This window comes from Erpetoichthys calabaricus, chromosome 3 (genome assembly GCF_900747795.2).
Source record: "Erpetoichthys calabaricus chromosome 3, fErpCal1.3, whole genome shotgun sequence".
Classification (NCBI taxonomy): Eukaryota; Metazoa; Chordata; class Cladistia; order Polypteriformes; family Polypteridae; genus Erpetoichthys; species Erpetoichthys calabaricus.
The window spans coordinates 220,172,242-220,195,650 of NC_041396.2; the positions used below are offsets into that span (position 1 = coordinate 220,172,242).

The 23,409-nt window shown below is 36.7% G+C and overlaps 1 protein-coding gene across 1 annotated transcript; it reads left to right on the forward strand.

The window, feature by feature from the left end:
- Window positions 1–1,228: 1,228 nt before the first annotated feature.
- On the forward strand, window positions 1,229–22,315 carry LOC114648659 (uncharacterized). The gene is made up of 3 exons (XM_028797813.2): window positions 1,229–1,309; window positions 13,063–13,146; window positions 15,100–22,315. Exon 3 carries the CDS (start codon window positions 15,226–15,228, stop codon window positions 22,054–22,056), a length of 6,831 nt encoding a protein of 2,276 aa, XP_028653646.2. The 5' UTR covers window positions 1,229–1,309; window positions 13,063–13,146; window positions 15,100–15,225; the 3' UTR covers window positions 22,057–22,315.
- Window positions 22,316–23,409: the final 1,094 nt, after the last annotated feature.

Consider the following 23,409-nt stretch of genomic DNA (forward strand, 5'->3'; position numbering starts at 1 on the left):
GCAAGGCAGGAAACAAACCCCGGGCAGGGCGCCAACCCACAGCAGTTTTCAGTATCCATCGAGTTTAATTTTTCACCTGTTAAAAATTCGAAATCAGACGAAATCCCATATAGTTTTTCATATCACCATCTAAGTTGTGATATTAAAATATCTATTACTCCTTATATCATACGAGGAAACGAGTGTATGGAGCGAGAGCCTCCGAAGCAAATCGTCAGTTTGCTTAAGGTATTTGACGAACGTTACAACAAAAATTTGGATTTTTTCTTTTATTTTGTAATTTATTAATTTTCAATTTTCATCAATTTGGCACCTTTTCCCATTGTTCACCCGAGGCAAGTGACTCATTTGCCCCATCCTTGTACAACTGAATATTGGATTAAGTCAGTTCAGTAAGTGATTGGATTGATTTGCTGTATACTGTGCCTTACTGATGGTATGTCCAAAAGCTTTTTGTTGGTATTGAAATTAACGGAAAATTCCTGTCATCTCAGGAATATATGAAGATTTTGTGTGTAACTCAATGTTTTGATTAGTCATTAAAAAATAAATCTTTCTGCTGTGAAAGTAAGCACATACAAATAGCTTTCATGCATGAATGCTGGAATCTTATGATGACAGAAATTATTTAAGTCTGGAATGTTGGTATCACTCTTGGACATCTGCTGCATTGCCATCCTTATACAAGAACGTAAAATGCCCCCAACCCCCACCTCCACACCAGCTAGCCCCCCCGCACCCCCAGAGATTCTGATTTGCGCCCTATTCGCCAAAATGAGCGCCGGTCCTGATTGTACACTATTGTTTTTATGTTCTTTGAGATGTGCCTATGACCAAAATGTTTATTTTTTTCATTTTAAAAGTGGAAAAAATTATTGTTACTACCTCAGAATGTGTTGTTATAGCTTTTTCTTGTTTGTTTATGCACTTTTTGAAGTGCCCGTGTCAGACGTGACCGGATTTAAAAGGGAATCAATGACTAAACATTACAGTACTTGCTTTTTAATACATTCATTTGTGTTGGTTTAAATGTGGTTATTACCTGCTGCTTATCGGCCGCTAAAAATGGTTGGTCCACTTAAAGTTCATGGTTTGAAAATCTGATCCAATTGAATTTGTAATTGAATTGCCACGCCCTAAAGCATAAATACTTTCACCCTGTGACAACGCCACTGCATATGACGTCATCTTGAACGGGTCCCTCCTTTTACCTTTTAACTGACTACTGTTTCAGTGGGTCCATTAAGTACATTTACACGCCTGCAGAGTACTGCGAAGTCCAGATTTGCATTCCCCGATGCCGTGATGAGTGAGTATATCTACCTTTCTTACCAGAAAAGACTCTCAGAACGTAATGTGTTTAATGTACTTGTAAATAAAGGCAACATAGAAACATAGTAACGTCCTCAGAACTAAAAAAATGTGCTTCTGCTTGTGACCTGCATTTATTGAGGGTATTGTGGGGGTTGCAGCGCTAAGTGTATGTCGTTCAGTCACCACTCCAGTCACTTTAATCTGGTTGTTTGTAATGTAATTGTGACCGTGCATTTTTTTCCTTCAGCTGGTGAAAATTTACACATTTTAGATCCTTTCGTATACCAGGCGAAGCATGTATTGTAGTTTTATCCTCCCGCATTATTAAAACAACTTGGGTTCAAATCAACCCCTTCCGTTTACATTTGACGTATATATACTTAAGAGACTTTCCAAAAAGTTTAGTTTTCATTGAGCTATCTCTAGTAGATTGCGCCGTATATGGCTTTTATAATTTGAAAACTTTCATTTAAAAAGCATTGGCGATTTTTCAGAATTATCCATCATTAAATTGAGACATTATTTGGGTTCTCAATTTCTAAATATTTTCCTGTTTCAGATTTACTTTGGCTGTGAGAGGTCATTTCGTGATATGGTCTTATAGCTTTCTCTTTGTTGAAATAAATACGCAAATATTTGAAACGCTCCCTTATACGCACTTGCATGCCTACGTGTTCTACTTTTCTAAATAGTCTGATAAAAGTTGTCGATTGTTATGTTGTAATCGAGTTTCAGTCTTTTTTTTAGTTTAAAGCATATTGTAGAAATTGTTGTTTTCGTTTTCGAGACCGAAAACACAATAGGTATAATCGAAAATAACTAAATGTTTTGGTTCTATTTACCCTATTGGTTGTGATGACTCCAAATACCCGCCATGCGATGAATTGAAGTTTCCCTTTGAGCTCATTGTTTCCTTCAGCCCAGTTTGCCTGTAGCCGAGTTCATGGATTAATAAAAAACGTAGATGATTGGATGAACATTTTGTCATCGGGCAACATGCACTTGCGACAATCGACAGCGAAATTAGACAAACTTTTGATGCTGCACTTTGCAGTTATTTCTTGGTGCTGGGAATAAGTCCATGATATTTAATGTAAGTATAAATGCATATGTTTACTTTAATTGCTAGAAAATATTATAAATATAAAATAAATAAGTAAATATAAAAAAATATCAGTAACACAAGTGATTGAGCCGATGGAGTTGCTAACGCTTAGCATAAAATTCAGGGACCTCTTAATTTGTCTGTCTTTTTTATATCCATCATTCCGTGTATTATCATCCTTTCTTTTGAGATATGCATGAATAAACTCGCGGTCTTAAATATTTGCTCCTTTTCACTTGTATACCTTGGGATTAAGACGACCGCTGAGAATGTAACACCAATTTTGTAGCCATTCAGGTTTGCTCCCACCCTCCTCCTCGTCTTCCGCCAGGCTTTCTTAGTCATGGTCGTATTCTATTGTCCTAGGCGACACAGAAGCTCCCCCTGGTGTCTAACTGTGAATTTACTCGCTAGAGGTTTTGATTTATTACAGTGAATTGGCAGAGCCTTTTCCTCGCTGGTGTTCAAGATGTTTTTTAACCTTTTACAATTAGAAACGTCCGGATTTTGTTTTCCCTGTTTCGCTGTGGATTTTCCTTCAGCAAGACGTGAAACTTTCATAACAGATTTAGTTGGTCCTTTAATGAGTGAGTGATCATAATTAACCCTCTTGTCTGTGATACTTTGATTTGAATCGTGTAAAATAGAGTTGAAATAGAACGGATAAAATAGAACAAAATAAAATAGAACGAAAAATAATGACTGATGACATTCTGTTTGAATTCCAATTTGGAAAATCAGTTGCACTGATAGTAACTTTTAAAGTATGTCTGCACAATACGCTTGTGAAAGGGGTTGGGGGTAGTTATTTATAACAGTGTTTTCCCTTTAAATCTAAAATGAACCCGTGGCTGAAGTTCGGTACATATTCGGCTGGCTTTTATTTCGATTCTAGGTACATATTCGTTTGCAGTCAGCTACTTATTAACACAGCATTTGCAAACCAGTTTCGTATTCTGTGTTAACAACAAAGCAAAATATTTAACAACATGTACATTAATCAGCATCATTAGAAAGTTATGTTATTTTTTAAAAAAATCCACATTTTGGACCTGCACGGGTCTAAAGTGTTAAACTCAACTTTACTTTAACAAAGGAACCTCTGTTGTCACAACACTGTGAAAATTAAGGTGGACCAACGTGAATTCACCCTTTACAGGACCCATTAAATATTACAGTTAATCCCGTTCATTTGATATTGGAGTTTGAATACTTTGTCAGTTTGACTCTGCTACAGTATATGCGTTGAACTGTGAAATGTAAGTTGGCCTTATATGAAGTCACCCGTGCAGGTCTAAAATTTGAACTATTTAGTTTTTTTAAATTATATATAAATATTGCCCAGATGCAGGTATTGTGGTTAGTTTTTAGGTCCCAATTCTGAGACTGAGCAAGCCACTTCACTTGTCTACCTTTGAGTGCGAAGGAACAAAATAAATACAATCAGTTGTATCTCAGATGTTGTAATTCGCATGGATGAAGACGACAGTCGTAAATGTAGAATATTTTGCATTGTTGTTAATGCGGAATAAGTAGCTGGTTTGCAAAACTTATGTGAATAATAGTCATTGGCTGTAAGCAAATATATAGCGAGGAGAGAATGAGAAGACAGCCAAATATTTACCTAACTTCAGTGTTGTGTTCTTGTCAGACTTAAGGGCAAATACTGTTAAACAGTAATAATTATCACCAAGTCCTCTCACAGACTTATTGTGTGAAAAATAAAATAGTAAGCAGTTTTAACGTGTAACTCCGTCTCCTACCCCCTTCACACTTCTGAAACGCCTCTTGCCCCTGCCATTGTCGCTGAAGATCACGTGAACAGCCAGTCTAGTTTGGACACAGAACCGATAGAGTACACACACAAAGCTGCGACAGGGTGTATAACCAGAATGTTTTCTTACGTGGAACCAGTATATAGCAGTACACATATAGACGCCTCTATTCAAGGCATAATCAGAACATTAAAGACATTGTGAGCTGAAGCCTAGTTCAAAGTCCAGTTCATCAGCTTAAAACGTGACTAAAATTTAAGTGGTGGTGCTTAAAAATGTATTATTGGAGTATCCAGTAAAAATTAAATAAGAAAGTTGAAAAACTATGAACACAAGTCATTTCAGGTGCAGATACCTGCAGCAGCAAGATATGTTGTTGACTTAGTCCTTAACATCTCTCCAAAGTGCATGTCAAGTTGGCATCATGTCAGTATGGTTTTTTGGTAAGATCTAGAAAAAATAAAGAAATTCTCTAATGCAAGCTGAGCTGTGGACATTGAATGTATCTTTCTTGAAGTTGAGCATGATGAATTTGTAAGTACATATTATAATATATAGTTGAAGTCAGTTTCACCTTTGTGAAATTTTAACCTGTTGTCTATTTGTAACATATCTGGGTTACTCAAATTGAAGCTTGAGTGTTGTTGTTTTTCTGTGAGAATTTGCACCAATTTCCTGCCGCATCCCAAACAGGTTCAAATTTGATAGATTAGCAACTTGTGTTGGTTCTGTGTGAATGTATGGGTGCTCATGGATGTGAGTTTAGCATTCAAAGAAGAAAAATGCAGACTCAATATTTTATATCCACTTAACTGGAAGTGATTAGCTGGTTCAAACATTCTAGTTAAGGTTTTGTTATGTTGCATAATGGAGAATAATGTCACTCCTGCATGTCACAAGCTGTGTACTGAAGTAGATGGCCTGCTAGTAGTTCAGGCAGATGTACTACAAAAGGTAGATTTTTATTCAACAAGAGAGCTTTTGTGTTTTATAACAAAAATTCTCAGTTATTGGTGCAAATATGTATCAGAAAAAAGTGCATGATGCACTAAACAACAATAAAAAAAATGCAGTCCAGAGTTAAAACAGATCTTCTAGCAGGAAGTGGGTGAAAAAAAACACTAAGAAGTGAAGATGGAGTAAGAAACAAAACAGGCTCTTATCCTGATATTTGTTCAGTTAGTTTCAGTCTAGGAAAAGGGTTATAGCAGCCTTAAGAAAAACAAAAACAACTAAAACCGGATGCTGTGTCAGTCCAAGCCCTAATTGCAACTCCTTAAAAAAACAAAAACAAAAAAAAAAAAAACAACTCAGGAGCTGTCTTTGGTTCCCAGGAGCCTCAAGTTGCCCCTTAACAGCAACCACTTGCTCAGCCTCTAGCCCCCTCGTCATCTAGTGCACCTCGCACACACTGACTTTGTCTCTCAAGTCTCCACAATTGATCAAAAAACCTCCCCTTCTTGTGCCCACAACTATACACTGTATTTATGAAGACCTCTCATTTCCTGTGCCTACACATAGGGAGATACCATTATGATCTTGCAGGGGGAAATTACACACTCAAACAAAAACCAAAACACACACAAACAAAATGCATATAATCGAACCCTAACTGCCAAAACAAAACACAATTCCACCTAACCTTGAGGTTACTAGAAAAAAAAAAAGAATGATGCAGTGTACCTTCACAGGTAAACAAAATGGGCTCCCCTGTGGCTCTCTTTCAGAACTCTCTTTCAGAATTCTGGACAGCCATGTGCTTGGCCTCAATGCCAACTCTAAAACACCAGCCGGTAAATGTAGAATACTACGTTCAAGGCCCATAGCTGAAACGAATCGTGGAATGCCTGAAAAATACCAAGATACCCTGCAGGTTAAGCCCAAACCTTCTTAAATATTGTTTCCTTGCTGTAAACCCACTGACAGTTATTTAGTGCTGCTCGCATTAAGGCTTATGGAGTGTCTTGCTTCTATATGTTCATTTACACTGTACTGCCTTGATGTCCCCTTGAGGCTACGGTGTCATACTGCACTCAAACTATATACTCCCATGGACAAAAATGTTGTGCAATAAAGTTTCTTTAGGTTCTGCAACCACCTTCTAGGCTCATATCCATGAACTTGCAGAAAGATTTCCAGGTCAAAGGCTTAAGTTAACAAAGCTTCATCAAGAATCCCAGTAATGTATTTCTAGGCAGTTTCCCAAGTTGGCATATGTTGTAGAAGCAATTAATATTAATTAAAGAAAGAAACTTATCCTATACTAGGACAAGTTTGACAAAACCTCAATGAGTCAGGAACCAGGCAGGCGGAAGCTTGTCCAATGCGTCTTTTATTTCTCTCCAGCAAATGCTGAAGAAGAAGCATTCATCATAGTAGTCTATTACAGAATGGACAGAAATGTAAGAGCACAGGTCTATTTTATAAACAAGTGAAGTTACATACCATTGCTGATTAATGCATACATTTACTCTGATTGGTTTGTTGGCTTATACCCAAATACAGCCAGGTCCATAAGTATTTGGCAGTGACACCGTTTTCATAATTTTGGCTCTGTATCTGTGTAAGTGATAACTGTCCAGTCTTGTTGTTTACCTGACATCTGCTGATTTCTTACTCATCTCCTATTACATTTTGTGTATTACGTCATCCATTTTCATAGTACATTCTTGCCTTTTATTTACTTACCCATTTCAGTAGTTCTCTCCATAACATTTCTGAAACAAATACTTACATATTTCAGTGTACAATGCAAAGCAAAATACTTAACTATTGTTACCTCTAAATTATTCTCTATATGTGATGTTGGCATATGGATATTTATGGAAAAGTCAAGGTTTGGATAGATCATTTTGAGAATGTTTAGTTATTTAATAAAGTAACAAGTCAGTTTGTAAAGGTCAGAGTTATGTTTTCTAAAACATCACCATCAAATTATGTTTTGTACTGTTTGTTAAGCATAACTCTCTGCATCCACCTGTTAATTTCCTGTCCGCTTTCGTTTAGTACAATATTTTAGTCTTGTGTTTCTTACATTTGGTTCCATCAGATTACAGGACTCTTTCTTGCTGTCATCAGCAAGTGTGCCATCATTACCAGTGTGTAAAACTCACTTTTGTTCCTTGCGTTAGTAAATCCATTCTGTTCCAGAGCACCAAGTTCTTTGATTCCATCTCTTAAACAGGGTATGAGTGGGATGTAGTGATTAAGGTTTTGGACATCAAACCATAAGGTCAGGTCCTGCTACTGACGCTGTGTGGCCTGTAGCAAGTCTGCGTTTATGATTTTTCTGGATAGTTGTGCCTAAAAATTTGCGAGGATTGCTTTTTATGGCCTATAGGGAATGTTTTTTTTTGTTTGTTTTTTGTTTACCAACTACAAATCTGTTAGGTTTCTTGAATTATTCATGGACTTGCATTAATATAGCATGAAGCATTATTTCCCCAAATCAGTGCCTAATGAAAAATACTGTGTGATTTTATGAAAGGACATGGAGTAGAAGATCATAATATTGATCTTGCTGTAAGTATATAGAGCACTTCCTTAGCGGACAAAAAAGAGGAGACATTTAACTACAGAAAAAGTTGACCTTAGGCTACCATCCTCTCACAAGAGTGGAGATAGAGACTGGAAATGGTTCAAAAGAGAACCTGCCTTAAGTAGAAAACCCGGCATTTGTCATAACCTTGGCAGGACATTTCCTTTTGACAATTTATGAAGAAGATTATAAGCCTTCTGAGGGAGTTCAAAGCCATTCCACATCTTTTTAAAAACAAAACTTCAGAATCAATATAGGCCTTGCAGATCTTACTAGAACAATAAAACTTTATTTTTCTACATTCATTGTCTTACAACATCTTCATGTCAGTGAGATAGGGTTGATGAGCTATCTCTGCAGCTTTGGCAACAAGAGAGAAAACAGTCCTACATGCATCCCCATTGCAGACTCTCCAGTTAACCTGACATGCATATATTTGGGGTACAACAGAGGAATAATATCATACAAACATTGTGGAAATGTGCACACTCTACAGAAGTGGTACCTGGGTCAAAATTGATGCTTAGAAATCTTTAACTTTGAGGCCACTGTACTGCCACTCCTCCTGACACTGAGTTTCTCCCTAACAAATATGAAGACATTGGTGAATTGGCAATACTAATTTGGCCCTAGTGTGTAGTTTGGTGTGTGCGTGTTCCCTGCGATGGACTGGGGCCCTGCCCAGGGTTTCTTCCTGTCTTGTGCCCTATGCTAGCTGAGATAGGCTCCAGCAGACACCCGTGACCCTGTTTGGAACTAAGCAAGTTACAAAATGACTGACTGACTGTTATAAACAAAGTACTAATGATGACATTTCAGGTGCTGGAAAATGTGCACTGCAAAACATGACACATAAAACCACAACATGGTGTTCATATTTAAATTCAATAGAATTAAAAGTGATATTTAAATTATTTTTCATTCCTCATTTTTTTCATGACTGTCTGACTTTTTTCATTTATGTTACTGTGTTTTAAAATGCTTGTATTAATTATGTACTAGAGCATTACAATATAATCATTTATTTAGCATGTTAAAATAAGACACTAGGATTGATGTAATCAATCTAAAGGCTGGTTAATCCAATACTGGGTCATTGTCAGGGCCAGAGCCTATACCAGGGACACTACATTCAAGGCAAGTAACAGACCCAGTCAGGGCACAAGTTCATTGTAGGGCCTACTCACACACACACACACACACACACACACAACACGAGCCATGTTTGAAATTGCCAGTTAGCATAACATGCATGCCTTTAGGGAAATGTGAATTCATCATCAGATGTTGATATACAGTGAAACTGACACCTGTTTGGTAGATTTCGACCTACTAAGTTTCAGTAATGTTCATGTTTGGTGTTGACTTTTGTGAGGGATGGCCGGCCATATATTCCGGTCCACACCTCCAAGCCGCCAGATGGAGCCCTCCCAGCAGTATATGGGTTCCCCGAATTCCAGCAGGGCCTCATGGACCTTGTAGTTTTTACAACCAGCCCTGTTGGATACCATGGGGACCTCCAGGAGACGCTGTAGGGAGGCTCAGGGAATTCTACATGCCCTATAACCCGGAAGTACGTCATAGGCAAGGTGACAAGGGAAATGACGTGCTTCCGGGATGAAGAAAAGGACTTTTTATCTGACCCGGAAGTGATAAGGAATCACATGGACTGTAGGGTTGGAAACACTTCCGGGTCAGGGACAAAAAAAGGACGATGGGAAATCCCAGACGCTGAGCTGGGTGGAAGGGTGGCAACGCGTCTGGGAGTGGAGGATTGTGATTATTGATTAGTGATTATTAATTTATTAAGTATTGTGGAGTGGAGGGTGCTTTGTGCACTTATTTATAATAATAAATATTCATTTTGGACTTTTATCTGGTGTCTGACGTTTGGTCTGAGGATTCAAGGGGTCACGGGGACCCTTAAAACTGTCACTTTATACTGCTGCTGACAATTTTGCACCTCCTCATTGACCATTTATGGGTAACTCCAGTCCTAAGATGTCTATTCATTATGATTATCTGGACTATTTACAATTATGTGATGATACCCTGGTGAAAAACATAGTTGCTTAAACGAACTGCTATGCTGATCAGTGTCAGAAAACTCACAGTAAGCCATTTGTGGTTGCTAGCTTGCTCTCGCTGCAGATGCCATTTGAGAGTTTTTCTTTCTTCTGATACTGTAGGACATAGTAGGTAAGCCATTCTAGAGATGGTACTCTTCTAAAAAATCAGTTATTGCAGACAATGAGTAATTGTTGTTTTTCACTCATTCTGAAATGCCCACATTTCACTAATGATGATTATGATAAAGTCAATCACCCAGGACCAAAACTATACAGTTTTAAGTGTATCAGATCAACATCAAATGCAGAAGGTATATGTTCCTGATTCCAACAGAAGTATTGATGAAAGTTTCATGGATTACAAAGGAAGACTCATGAATACAGTACATCACATCCAAACAGACATAAGTCTGTATCAGGTTGTAAATGCTATGCAGCTTCTGGGTACATATGAAACACGATACTTTTCAAAGGTAGAGGAACCAGGTGGAATGGCATGTACAATCAATATGGTGTCACTACATCATCTATGCTGTCAAATATAATATGTACTTAGATACAGTTTCTATAACTCACCTGAACTGCTTGAGATTTTACTTCAGAGGAAAACTGATGCATGCAGCACCGTAGATAAATTAGACTGGACTGCCAATACTGATGCTCTGTGCAAGAAAGGACAGAGCTGACTATACTTCCTTAGAAGGCTGGCGTCCTTCAACATCTGCAATAAGATGCTGCAGATGTTCTATCAGACAGTTGTGGCAAGCGCCCTCTTCTACGCGGTGGTGTGCTGGGGAGGCAGCATTAAGAAGAAAGACGCCTCACGCCTGGACAAACTGGTGAGGAAGGCAGACTCTATTGTTGGCATGGAGCTGGACAGTTTAACATCTGTGGCAGAGCGAAGGGTGCTCGGCAGGCTCCTATCAATTATGGAGAATCCACTGCATCCACTAAATAGTATCATCTCCAGACAGAAGAGCAGCGTCAGCGACAGACTGCTGTCACTGTCCTGCTCCACTGGGGGAGGAACGATCTCCTCAATCTGTCAAACTATGCGACTCTTAATGTTTACCCCCCCCCGAGTGGAATTGAACATTTAACATTATACAAAGTTATTGTCTGTTTTTCACCTGCATTATTATCAATCTTTAATATTATTTATTGTATCAGTATGCTGCTGCTGGAGAATATGAATTTCCCATTGGGATTAATAAAGTATCTATCTATCTGTATGACGGAACCACTGTCATTAATGTGGATGTTACTAAGTCTTGCGCTGCAGTAGTCTACAATAACACAATGGGTGATATCGATGGTGCACTGACATTCTGACCTGTCAAGCTCAAAACATTCTTTTGATATCTGCTCAAACAGTACTTATGTGCGTTAGTGACTGCATGTCACATAAAGCATGTATACTAAATATGCAGTACAGTAGCAGAACCTAGAGATACCATTCCAACTGTGATTATGTTGACATTTTAGTATTTACATATTTCTATTACACAACATTTTTTCCTGTTGGGGGGGGGGGGGATCAATGCTTTTTTTTCCAGGGTAAACATAATGCTAATGGGGTTAATATGCATTTCACTAATAATATTGTAGAAACCGTGTGTGTGGACCTGAGAGAGACATGTTCTCTAAGAAGCCCCGGATTGTGGGGATGATCAGTGCCGGACATTATGTGTGTGCATGTTGGCCAAGGGGACAAAGCAGCTGGGAGTGAGTGGTGCCACAGTAGACTTGATGGTGTGTTGCAGGCCTGTCGAAGAAAATTAAGGTTCTTTCCTGGGCCATTCCAGCGGTCTGGTGTTGGGTCGCTGAATCCATTCCACTGTCTCTTACAACCCTCCGTCTATGTTACAATATTTATAACCCTCCAAATGTGTATATTGTATTCACCGATTTAATTACATATCTCACAAAAATAAATAGAAATTGAGACTGTATTAATGTTAACACTGTTTAGATTGGGATTCTAAAGTTAGCTCCCCTGTGGCTGCAGGGTTTCATTCTAACCAATTTCTTGTTTTAGATTGATTTCTCCATTCATTAAGCGATTTTTCATGTAACAGTTTGTATGTTTTCTTTTGTTACTGCAGAAATTACAAACTAGGTTATGCTAAATGATTAATGGAAGAAGCAAGCATGTAAATGTGATACAGACCTGCCTGAATTGTACTTTCTTGTCTTTATGAGACTAGGTGGTATTGAAAGTATTTTATCCTCTAGGAGTTGCCATAGTTAAGAAGAGATGTGCTGTTCATGGTTTTGATTTTTTTATTTTGTCGATTTAAGCACACGTAAAGGAGATTCATGGGTGGTGTTTTCTTTGGGTGAACTTTAATTAAGGTTAGAATACTCTCCAGACCAGCATTCTCTGATTCTTTATGTTATTAATAAATCTAATCAAATCTAAAGAGGCTTCGTTACACGTGTGTAAGATAGGCATGAATTAATTATTTTTATCTTGCTGTGTAATATTTTGTGTTTTTTGATGTTCAAGTTATTTGATCCATTTTTTGCTTATAAGTACACAAGTGGATAACACTGAAGTTTTCTGCTGCTCTTTAGTATTTAGTACTCTCTTCACCTGTGTCCATTCTGCTCTTTGTGAATTATTAGTTAATTTTGTGTTTTATTTTTTGAAAAATTCCAAGTTGTTTGTTATTTGCTTCAGTATAAATACTGAATTGGTTTGGTTCTGAGGTGTCAAAGCTTCTGTTAGTGCCAAAGTCAAAATTTTAATAATTAGTATAGCACTACTTCCCATCCATCATGGATACTGTCCAGTGGGAACTTCCTTAAAATTTCTATGCTTAAGAAATATGAACTACAAATAGACATAACCCATTAACAACCAGCAATTAACAATAGTACATCAATGATTCAATATTTACATCATATGATTTGGAATCTACTATGTATAAAAACAAATTTAGTCACTGTTAGCCTGTTTGGTTCAGTTGTTAACTACATATTAATGTAAAATGCTATTAGTAAATATGTATTTATGTGCATACTAAAATGTATTTACATTCTCTTCTCACTGCTATTTTTGGATATGACTAATTGCTGAAAAATATTTAATAAACAACAATGTGGTAGGTCTCTTTGAAGAAGTAAAAAAATTTTAAATGCAGCAAGGATAAAAAAAATGTAAATAATTCCCTGAATGCTACTGAATGTTACAGCTTGTGTTCATTTCCTAATTGTTGTATTATGGAAGAGGTAATAGTAAGTTTGGTTTCCTTTTAGATACATCTTCTGGGCTGTGCAGATATTGGAGTAAACTAGAAGTGTCATTGTCATAGCAGCTCTACAGAAAACAACAAATGAAAGGTAACTGTCATGACTGGTGTATTTTATTAATTGTAGTAAGTACTGTAGTAAGTTTCAAGGACATCTTTATAGCTAAACCGGGGTTTCTGAAGTCAAGGAATCTGATTTGGACATTTATTGTACACTTATCTTATTTCCTGAAGAAGTTCTATTTTTTCCTGTCTTTTTGTTTAGTTTGAAACCAAAATGAGTTCACAGTGAACTGAAAACCTCAAAATAATATCCATCTTGAGCGTGACTTCCTTTTATTGTTCTTACCTAAAGACACATACAAGGTAGCAAAATGTTTTCCATGACATTCTTGCCAAAAACTCTCTGACTTAGTGAGTCAGTAAAATAGTCAAATCATAGCTTAAAACAACATTATGCAGTGAAATTAATTTTTAGAGCTTTGGACAACTTGCAGAGTTTGTCTTAGTAGTTAGTAGTAAGAAATATATGACAATGCATTTATTACACACTGTTTAATAAATACATAGTGATTGTGTGTCAGCATATACATGTGGAATCCCATTGTAACGAAATTCATGGGACAATAAAAATATTTTGTAATAATGGAAATTTTGTTATAATGAATAGTTTGACTGCGGTGGGTTGGCACCCTGCCCGGGATTGGTTCCTGCCTTGTGCCCTGTGTTCACTGGGATTGGCTCCAGCAGACCCCCGTGACCCTGTGTTAGGATATAGCGGGTTGGATAATGGATGGATGAATATTTTGATAATTACTTATACTTTTGGGGTTGCCAGCGATTCACCATCTATAATGGCATCTGTACAAAGACTACTCCATAGCTGCTCTGCTGTGTCTGGTAAACAGTTAACCAAGGGCAAAGTAATTGGTTGTCCTTTGCAGTATCAGGCTTACTATGTTACATTCTTGTCAAATACAAAGAGGGCTATTTCATTTTTGTTAGGTAGGATGCCCAGAGGGGACTGGGCGGTCTCGTGGCCTGGAATCCCTGCAGATTTTATTTTTTTCTCCAGCCGTCTGGAGTGTTTTTTGTTTTTTCTGTCCTCCCTGGCCATCGGACCTTACTCTTATTCTATGTTAACTAATGTTGTCTTGTTCTAATTTCTTACTTTGTCTTTTATTTTTCTTCATTATGTAAAGCACTTTGAGCTACTTTTTTGTATGAAAATGTGCTATATAAATAAATGTTGTTGTTGTCTTGTCTGGTCCATCCTAGTAGCATCAGTGTTTAGTGTTTTTGTATTCATATATTCTCATTAACTCTGCTCATTTTTTTAAATTAACATATATATTTCTACTTCTTGATTTCATTTTGTTAGGGCAGTGTGCTTTAGTTGATGCTTAATATTTTCTCAAAATGTTCTTTACCATAATAAAAAACTAAGTGAAGTGTGGGGCAGTTAACATATTTTAAAGGGATGTTTTCTTGAAGAAGTGCTGTAAGTTCTTGTACGTAGTAATGTAACATGAGCAAAAAAAATCGTATTTCTTGTGTACACAAGAAAATATTGCATGCATATGTGAAAGTTTTGACTGTGCACATGAATGTTTCACATGCCCACAACATTTTACACTTTAAACTTTCTCATGCATATGAGAAACAAGACTTTTTTTAGCTCATGTCCTTTTAGGGACTCTGTATTGATGAGGTCTATCAGTTATAATGTTGTTTTATTTCTGTTTTTTTAGAAAAAAACAAAACAAAACACAGGATAACCTTGTTTCCTGAAATGTTCAAAATAATGGAAGGTACTGTATGTTTAAAATAGTCATTGGTCATTAATTAATGCATTCTCTCATGATGAAATATATAGGATTCATTATACTGTTTGTTTAATGCTTTGTGTATGTCTGGTGTATTCCTGTATAATAAGACTATTTTTTTTGGAGAGTGCTAAATAAAGTGGTTTAAAAAAAAATTGTCATACTAGTATTGCAGATTTTAAATGCATGCATAATTATATAACTTTTTTTTTTTAAAGACATTCTATCTTGAAGATATAAGGATATGCCAGATCAAGTTTTTGATGCTTGAGTTCTGAAGACTTTTGCAAGATAGTGGACCATGCCTTTTCTGACGTTTCCCTAATATCGAGCAAGGTGAAGAAATGGATGAAGAAAGTGAAAAAATCCTTGACATGTGGTCTAATACAATTTTGACCAATTGCACCGGTGATGGAGAGCCTACCAAATGTAGCATGGGCTCTGAAAACCTAAGTGGCAGTTATAGTCCCTTGAAAAGGAAGGTCATGAGCAGTGGCATTTGTCCTAAAAGACTACGATTGTCAGAGGAAGATGAAACAAGCACAAGCTTTGAATGCAACATTGCAAGCTCTACTTTTGACACTTTAATCAATTTCAGTGATTCAGATAATGCTATTGATACCACACATACTTTTACTTTACGCAATCAGCATTGCACTCCATCCTGGGCATACACAGTTACTGGAACAGAAATGGATAATGCACTTTCTACAGAGTATTATTTTACAGGTAATCAACTACTAAATCTACATGATAAAAGCTATGGTCCAACTGGAAAAACAAATAGTGAGTCAGAAGAGGATATAAATGAGCAAAAATCTACATCATGTTCTACATCCATTGAGCAGCTTGTGCTTTATAAAGAAAACCAAAGTTCTTCTTGGAGTAAAATTATTAAAGAAAATAAGGATACTGCTACTGTAAAAACTTTTCACATCTCTGCTTGTTTTGACAATCACAAAATCGAAGACTGCAATCAGAGTGAGCACAGAGATATTAGAAAACAGAGTGATTCTTTATTAAGTACACAAATGGTTTCTTCTCCAAGTGATCCACAGAATTTTCAAAATATTCCAGATACAGTTTGCTGTTCAGTGCTAGATGCAACACTGGAAGGCCAAGTCCAGACTTTCAAAGCCCACTCCTCAAATAATGTTGTGGAGTTACAGAAATATAAAGAGGACAGAGATGAGAAATGTAATCTGACTAAGCTGGAAACAGAATCTGATGGACAGGTTATGGTGGAAAACCAGTTTGAAAATAATGTATGTAAGAAAGAGAAATCTGATTTTTCTGAACTGTATATAGAAAAAGCATTCACCACTCACTTGGAGTCTGAAAATCAGAAAGATGTACATTATAATGGGCACCCTTTTGAACAAAAAGTGAAAAAGGAGACTGTTTCTGATGATACATTGAATATGATGGTAGAGCCAATGAAGCAAATTAGTGAGATGAAAAGTGAGCTGTTCAAGCAAGAAACGGAATACACCACATTAACTTCAAAAATTGTGACTAAAGACCAGCCTTCTTCAAGTGCTTACCATAATGACAAATGGGAAGATAAGGAATGCAAAACTGAAAAGACTGATTTATCTGAATATGGATCCAGCAATGCATTATTCATTCCCCTAAATACTGAAAACCATAAAGTTGAATTAGAAAGTCAGGATAAATTGGAAATAAAAAGTGAATGTGATGATGTTGCTGTTGCACTGGGGATCTCCAATGCCATTCCTACAGCCTCTTTTCCTGTATTGTCTTTACCAGCTTGTAAAGAGAATAACTTGGATGTTAAATTGAGCTATAACAATACAGCTGCCTGTTCTGTAGAGATGAAGTGTGCCAATTTGAAGTGCCAGGGCCAAACTATGCAATCAAATGTGAAAAAGGAGACAACTTCTACTGACTTGGAGATAAAGCTACAGCCACAGAAACAAAGTAGTGAGAACAAATGTGAACTGATTAAGCAAGAAATGGAAGAGAATGCATCAGCTTCAAGGCAATCTTGTTCTTTGCCTGTCTCCCACAGTGAGCAATGCAAGAATAATGAATGCAAGATTGAGGAAAGTTCACAGCTATTCAATTCCTCTAAGAATGCACCTGTAAATTCTTTATTTTGTGAAAATGAGAAAGGCAACCTAAGTAATCAGGTTAAAGAAGAAATTAAAGAAGAGGATGGCTCTGTTGATATAGGCTTAGGTATCCCCAAGAAAATTACGATGTCTCCTGAAGATGAGTTGTTGGAGTTCAAACAAAAACATCTGGGTGCAGTGTCCTGTCCTGTGGTGGTAGGACATACCTCGCCACAGTGCCAAACCCAGGTTCTTACTCAAAAACTAAAGCAGGAGTCTGTCGCTGATGACGCATTGAATAACGGATTAGTTCCTCCTCAGACTGTCTTAGAGTCACTTGTCCAGGAATTACAAAAACTTCAACAAAGAAATGAGAATAAACAGGATCAGATCAAACAGATAAGGGCAAATACAGGTTTAAAAATTCATGTTGAAAATGAAGCTATTGCTGGTTCTTTTGAATCTTCTCAATATGACCAGTGTAAAAATCATGTGATATACAATCTGGATGACTCTGGAGTGATGACAAATAATATATGTTCCACACTTTCAAATAAGAGAGAACATCTGGTCAGACCGGGTGACATTAAGGTTGAAAATGAGAGTGGGGAGGTTACTGTGTGTTTGAGAGGGCCAAGTCCAGCCACTGTGTGTCCTGTTCTTCAATCTTCTGTGAAAATTGAACCTCAAAATTTTCAAGGCAGTGCAGCAGAGATTGAAGCAAAGGTTCCTAATACACTTTACTTTTCTGCATCCTTAAAATGTTCTCAAAACCAGAGTCTCCAACATGAAGGAAAGAATGAGTCTGTCATGAATGAATCATCAAATATAGAGGGAACTGCTGCACAACCAGGCACGGATTCACTTGTTTTACATGCTAAAGGAGCTCAACACAGTGGACAGGGGAAACAGAAATGTGAACATATTAGTTTAAATACAGCTGCAGATGAAGAAATATCTTCTGCATATAATGACCATAATGTACAATGCAACTGTAATTTATACAACAAAGAAACTTTGAATGACTCTAAAATACAGACAAATGTCATTTGTACACCTTTATTATTTGACAATGAAAAGGAACAACAATACAGCTTGGGTTCAGTGAAAATTAAACAAGAGAGTGAATGTGTTGCAGTGAATTCTGAAATTCCTAATCCAGGTCCTACCATGCCTATGTCTGATTTATATTTACAAGTTGAGCAGCTAAAATGGCAACCTATTGTTGATATGAATAAAAAGAACATCCTGCACCCTCAGCACCACCAATGGGATATATCTCTTGCAAACATAAAGAGAAAAAAGTGTGTTACAAATGATGCAACTCTCTCATCTGATTTGTTGACCTCTTCTTATGAACAGCAGAGCAATGTGCATTTAAGTCAAGAGGATGGTAAAATAATTAAGAAAGGAAGTAGCACATTGTCAGCTCCACTACGTGCAAAGGAAGAATCCACAAATAAATCTGTTTTGGAAATACGGAGTGACAAACAAACGCTGAATGTCGGTTCAGGTGGTAGTTTCCAACATCCCGTGGATCCAAGTTTTAATAAAGCTATTCTTCATATACAAAGGAGAGAGCGACCCTTTTTTCAGAACTGTGAGTTCTGTTGTAATTTTAATTTTAAAAGTTTGGCTTTCTTGAAGTCTTTTTCTCAGCTCTATTTAGCTGTTCACCAGACATTCCAGGAAGTACTTGATCATGCAAAGCCTGACTTAAAGGAGGATGATTATGTTCAGCTTGACCTCTGTACTGAATCCCATAAAGATTCCATGATTACTCAAGGACACACTGCTGACGTGAATGTGAGCACATTTTTAAACAAGGTTGCAGATAAATTACCAGCTACCAAAGATATATTGGCATGTGAAAATCTGTCTCTCACTTTACAAACTGTAAGCAATCTAAGAGGAGGATCAGGAATCGGTTCACAACTTAATTATGTATTGCCCCGTAATATACTTCGTAAGAAAAGAAGATGCATGTTTATTTTGAACAACCAAGGCAATAATTTGTGCTTCGCAGCTACATTGATTGGGCTAATGGATCTGCAAAATGCAAGAATTGATAAAATAATGAAAGAAGCGGTGGAGCTCCATAAACAGCTTAATTTACCACCTCAACACATGGTAAGCTTTTCGGACATTGCTAAATTTGAGGAGTTGCTTGACATTAAGATAAGAGTTTACTATAATGGTCCAGATCTCCAAGAGTTTGAAACTTCTCCCGCTCCTCATCCACGTACATATTTCATGTATTTACAGAACAACCATTATTATGGTATAACAAGTCTAAAGAGTTTCCTTGGTGCAAAACAAATGTGTCGGTCATGTCACCGTCCTACAACAAATACTCACAAATGCAACTCGATCTGTAAAGTGTGCCTGTCTTCCACATGTCAGCAAGTCAAAAATGAAAGGGTTTCTTGTAAAGATTGCTATCGTACATGCAGATCTCGCTTGTGCTACATTCGCCACAAACTGCTGCAGAGTGATGAGAAAAATCAAGAACCAACACCATCTCCATGTGATTCTGTAGTATACTGCAGGGAGTGTCGTAACCCTATTAACTTGACTCCAGGTGTTAAGGCACATCAGTGTCAAATGGTGACATGTCATGGTTGTGGCGAACGATCTCGAGATGAAAAGCACAGATGCTTCCTTTCAGAACTAAAGCCTGAACCATTAACAAGCAATTATATATTTTTTGACATTATATGCAGACCAGGTCGCATTCCTTGTTATATTTATGCTCTTTCTATAGATAGTACAGTGGAGAAGGCATTTTATGGCAATGATTGCATTGCACGGTTTTGTACGTTTTTTATAAAAAGTCGCTTTGAAGGCTATACTTTCCTTGCACATAACTGTAAAAACTTTGATGGTGACCTGATTTTGAATTTCCTTGTTCAGAATCATATTAAATGTGAATATTTCAACCTAGGAACTAGTTTCAAAGGGTTTACAGTGCTTTTAACAAAAATCAGATTCATCAATACTTACTGCTTTATGCCAATGAAATTAAGAGCAATGCCAAAAGCATTTGGCTTTAAAATGTTCAGAGGTTACTTTCCACACTACTTCAATACACCTATCAAAGAGAACTACTGTGGGCTTGTTCCACCCATCCAGTACTATGGACAGCGGCATTTGGTTGGAGAAGAAAGTAGTTGTTTCCTTCCGTGGTATAAATTACGAAGGAGCACTGGATTTAACTTGCTGAGTGAAATGAAAAAATACTGCAAGAATAGTGTTGATATGCTGCTGCAAGCATTATTGTGTTTCAGAAATGTTTTCTCAGATGGGAAAGACATTGATCCTTTTAAATTTGAAAACATTGGAAATGCTGCAATGGCTTTGTTTCGAACAATTTTTTTTCCAAAGAATACAATTCCCGTAATACCTTTTGACATCTACCGTAGAGAATATCGCTATTTTCAAGCTGCCAACATTCAGTGGTTAGAGTATGTTTCTGCTGTGGAGGGAATCAAAATTCAGCATGCTTTGAATGCTGGTGAAAAACAATTTGGTCCTTATTTTGTAGATGGATTTGCAACTATAGATGGTGAAGATATATGCTTTTTATACTGTGCATGTTCCATATATGGCTGTCCTGAATGCTTAAAGAATATCAGCAGGAGGTCTTGTGCTCGATACAGTAAAAAGTATGAGGATTTGCAGGAAAAAATCTCTTACCTTAAAGGACGTAATCTTCAGATCCGTATTATGTGGGAACACGAGTGGCTCGAACTGAAACAAGATCCCAAGATGCGTCCTTTTCTGAAAAAATATCCAGATCCATTTGATCCATGGGAATCCATTTATGGAAATCGGGCAGAAGCTATCTGTTTGCTATACAAGATACAACCAGATGAGAAAATTAAATATTTTGTTTTCAATGACCTCTTGATGTCTGTATATAAGACAAAAAGCTTTCCTGCTGGTCACCCGGTCATTATCCGCGAAAACTTTGATGATCTCAGTGAGTACTTCGGCTTTGCCAAGGTCACAATATTCCCACCAAAGAAACTACTTTTTCCAGTGTTAGGAACTTGTCTCAATGGGCACATACTCTTTTCATTGTGCAGGACTTGTGCTGAAATGAAGCAAACAGCAATCTGCACCCATGAGGATGAACAGCGATCTTTAACAGGAATATGGTCTACAGTTGAACTGTCAAAAGCTCTGGAATGTGGATACAGGGTTGGCAAAGTTTTTGAGGTGTGGCATTTTGAGAAAAGGTCAACTAAGTTATTTGAACGTTATATCAAGAGAAATATGAAGATTAAACAAGAAGCACAAGGATTTCCAAATTGGTGCAACAATGATGAACAGAAAGATCTGTATGTGAAAAAGTATTTTGATGAAGAAGGTGTAAAGCTGGAGACGGATAATATAAAAATGAATCAGGGTTCCTACAAAGTTTCTTCATTGCTGCTAGATTCCCTTTGGGAGGAGTTTGGAAGTAGTGCTGTTAATTTTCGAAGCAGCATTGTTACAATGTCACAGGAGCTTGATAAGCATATTTTTTCAAAATATCTCCGTGTCTTGAATGTGAATTTCTTTAATGAGACAACCGCTTATGTACAGTGGCACTATGATTCAGACACTAAAAAATTCCCAACAAATATATTTTTGGCCTCTTTTGCCTCAGCCTATGTACATTTAGAGCTGTACAGTGTATTGGAGAACTTACAGGACAGATGTCTATATTTTGACACTGACACAATTGTGTTTGTCAGTCGCCCAGGCTCATGGGAGCCACCGCTATCAACAAAACTTGGAAGTTTTTCTAGCAGAATAAAGAACGAGGACCATATAATTGAGTTTGTATCAGCAAACCACAAAACCTATGGATATAAAACTTTCAAAGGAGAAGCATACATGAAAGTGAAAGGTTTTGCTTTTGAGCATGCCAGTTCTGACCAGGTGAACCTTGCGTCAATAATTGACCTTGTTAAGACAGACGTGTTTAAACTTGGGCCTGATAACAAGAATACAAATCAAAATATGGTAAAAGGAGTTCAGCCTGATTTTAATATTGTTTTTGACAAACGAGTTTTGAATTCAGATCATTTTACTTTGCCATATGGATACTGATATCATTTACCTTCTAAATTATGACTTACAGTCAAGAATCTTTACTGTACACAAGTTTCTCAACTGCAAAAAGGAATCGCAATGCTAGAAGATGGCCAGTTGTGGATGGGGAGAAGGCATTTCAAAATGATGATAAAATGACTGGTTTTAGTACACAGAATAGTAAAGGTGAAAGGTATAATTCTTGATTTTAAAATCTTTTTAAAATGTTTGTATAACATCATGTTTTAATATGTAATTGAAATTTATATAGTTTCAAGTCTTATTGTTAACAGGACTTTTTTTTATTGTTTTCATTAAGTTGAAATTGTAGGATTTTATTTCTGTATTATTTTTTTTAAATAAAAAGCAATATTTTATTCATCATTTTTCTTAATTCAGCATGACCCAAAATCACTAATAATATATAAATGATTCTTCAAATAATTTCCGTATTTTACTTTATAAAAATTGTTACATGTTCTGAACATTTCTAATTAATTACTTCTCACTACAGTCTCCCTGATTCTCAGTACATTTCCTGAATATGGTTGGCCTCCCGAAATAAAATTTTATTTGAGCGCAAAACCAATTATGCATTGCTCCTTTAACCTCATGTTCATATGACCTTTCAGAGTATTCCTTGAGAAGTCCAAACTAATGACATTTGGAGCTAGCCTGAACTGGGTGGGATAGAAATTCCAGTTTCAGTGGATGTTCATGGTATGTGAAGTGTGTAATAATCGAGCAGTGCAAAAATATGATATAGATGATTAACTGAATTTTTTAAAACACCTTGATTGTAATGCCACAACAGAGAAACACAGTGGGAAAAGAAGAGTGAAAGGACCAGAATGTGAAGCACAACCTTAAAAGGAAATTGAAGGTCAAAAGTATCAAGCCCATCTTTCATCGAACTCAAAATGTTAACCAAAATTGAAAGTCAGAAAACTAGAGCCTAACATCATTGCCATAAAAATTATATAAGTCACACTTGACTTTCAGAGATTATCCACAAACTTGGACAAGTTACATGCAATGCCGTCTTAAATACCACTCCACTGATAACAACTGTGGTTGTGGCTTCCAAGAATTCACCCCATAGCAAATCCTCATTGTGTACTTGCTCAAAGGTGCCTGTTAAAAGTAAAATGGTGACATGATTTTTTTTTTTCAAAATAAATCCATGTAATTCATAATATAAAAAAAAAAAAATTAAATCTTAAAAATGTATTAGGCTCAGAAAAAACCCCATAAAAGAATAGTAATGCTATGGAAATTTAATCCTGCCACTCCGCCAGAAAAATGATTTAACAAAAGTATTGTATTTTGCAATAATTCTATTGTTATTTTGAATAAGTATTGAGTTATGTG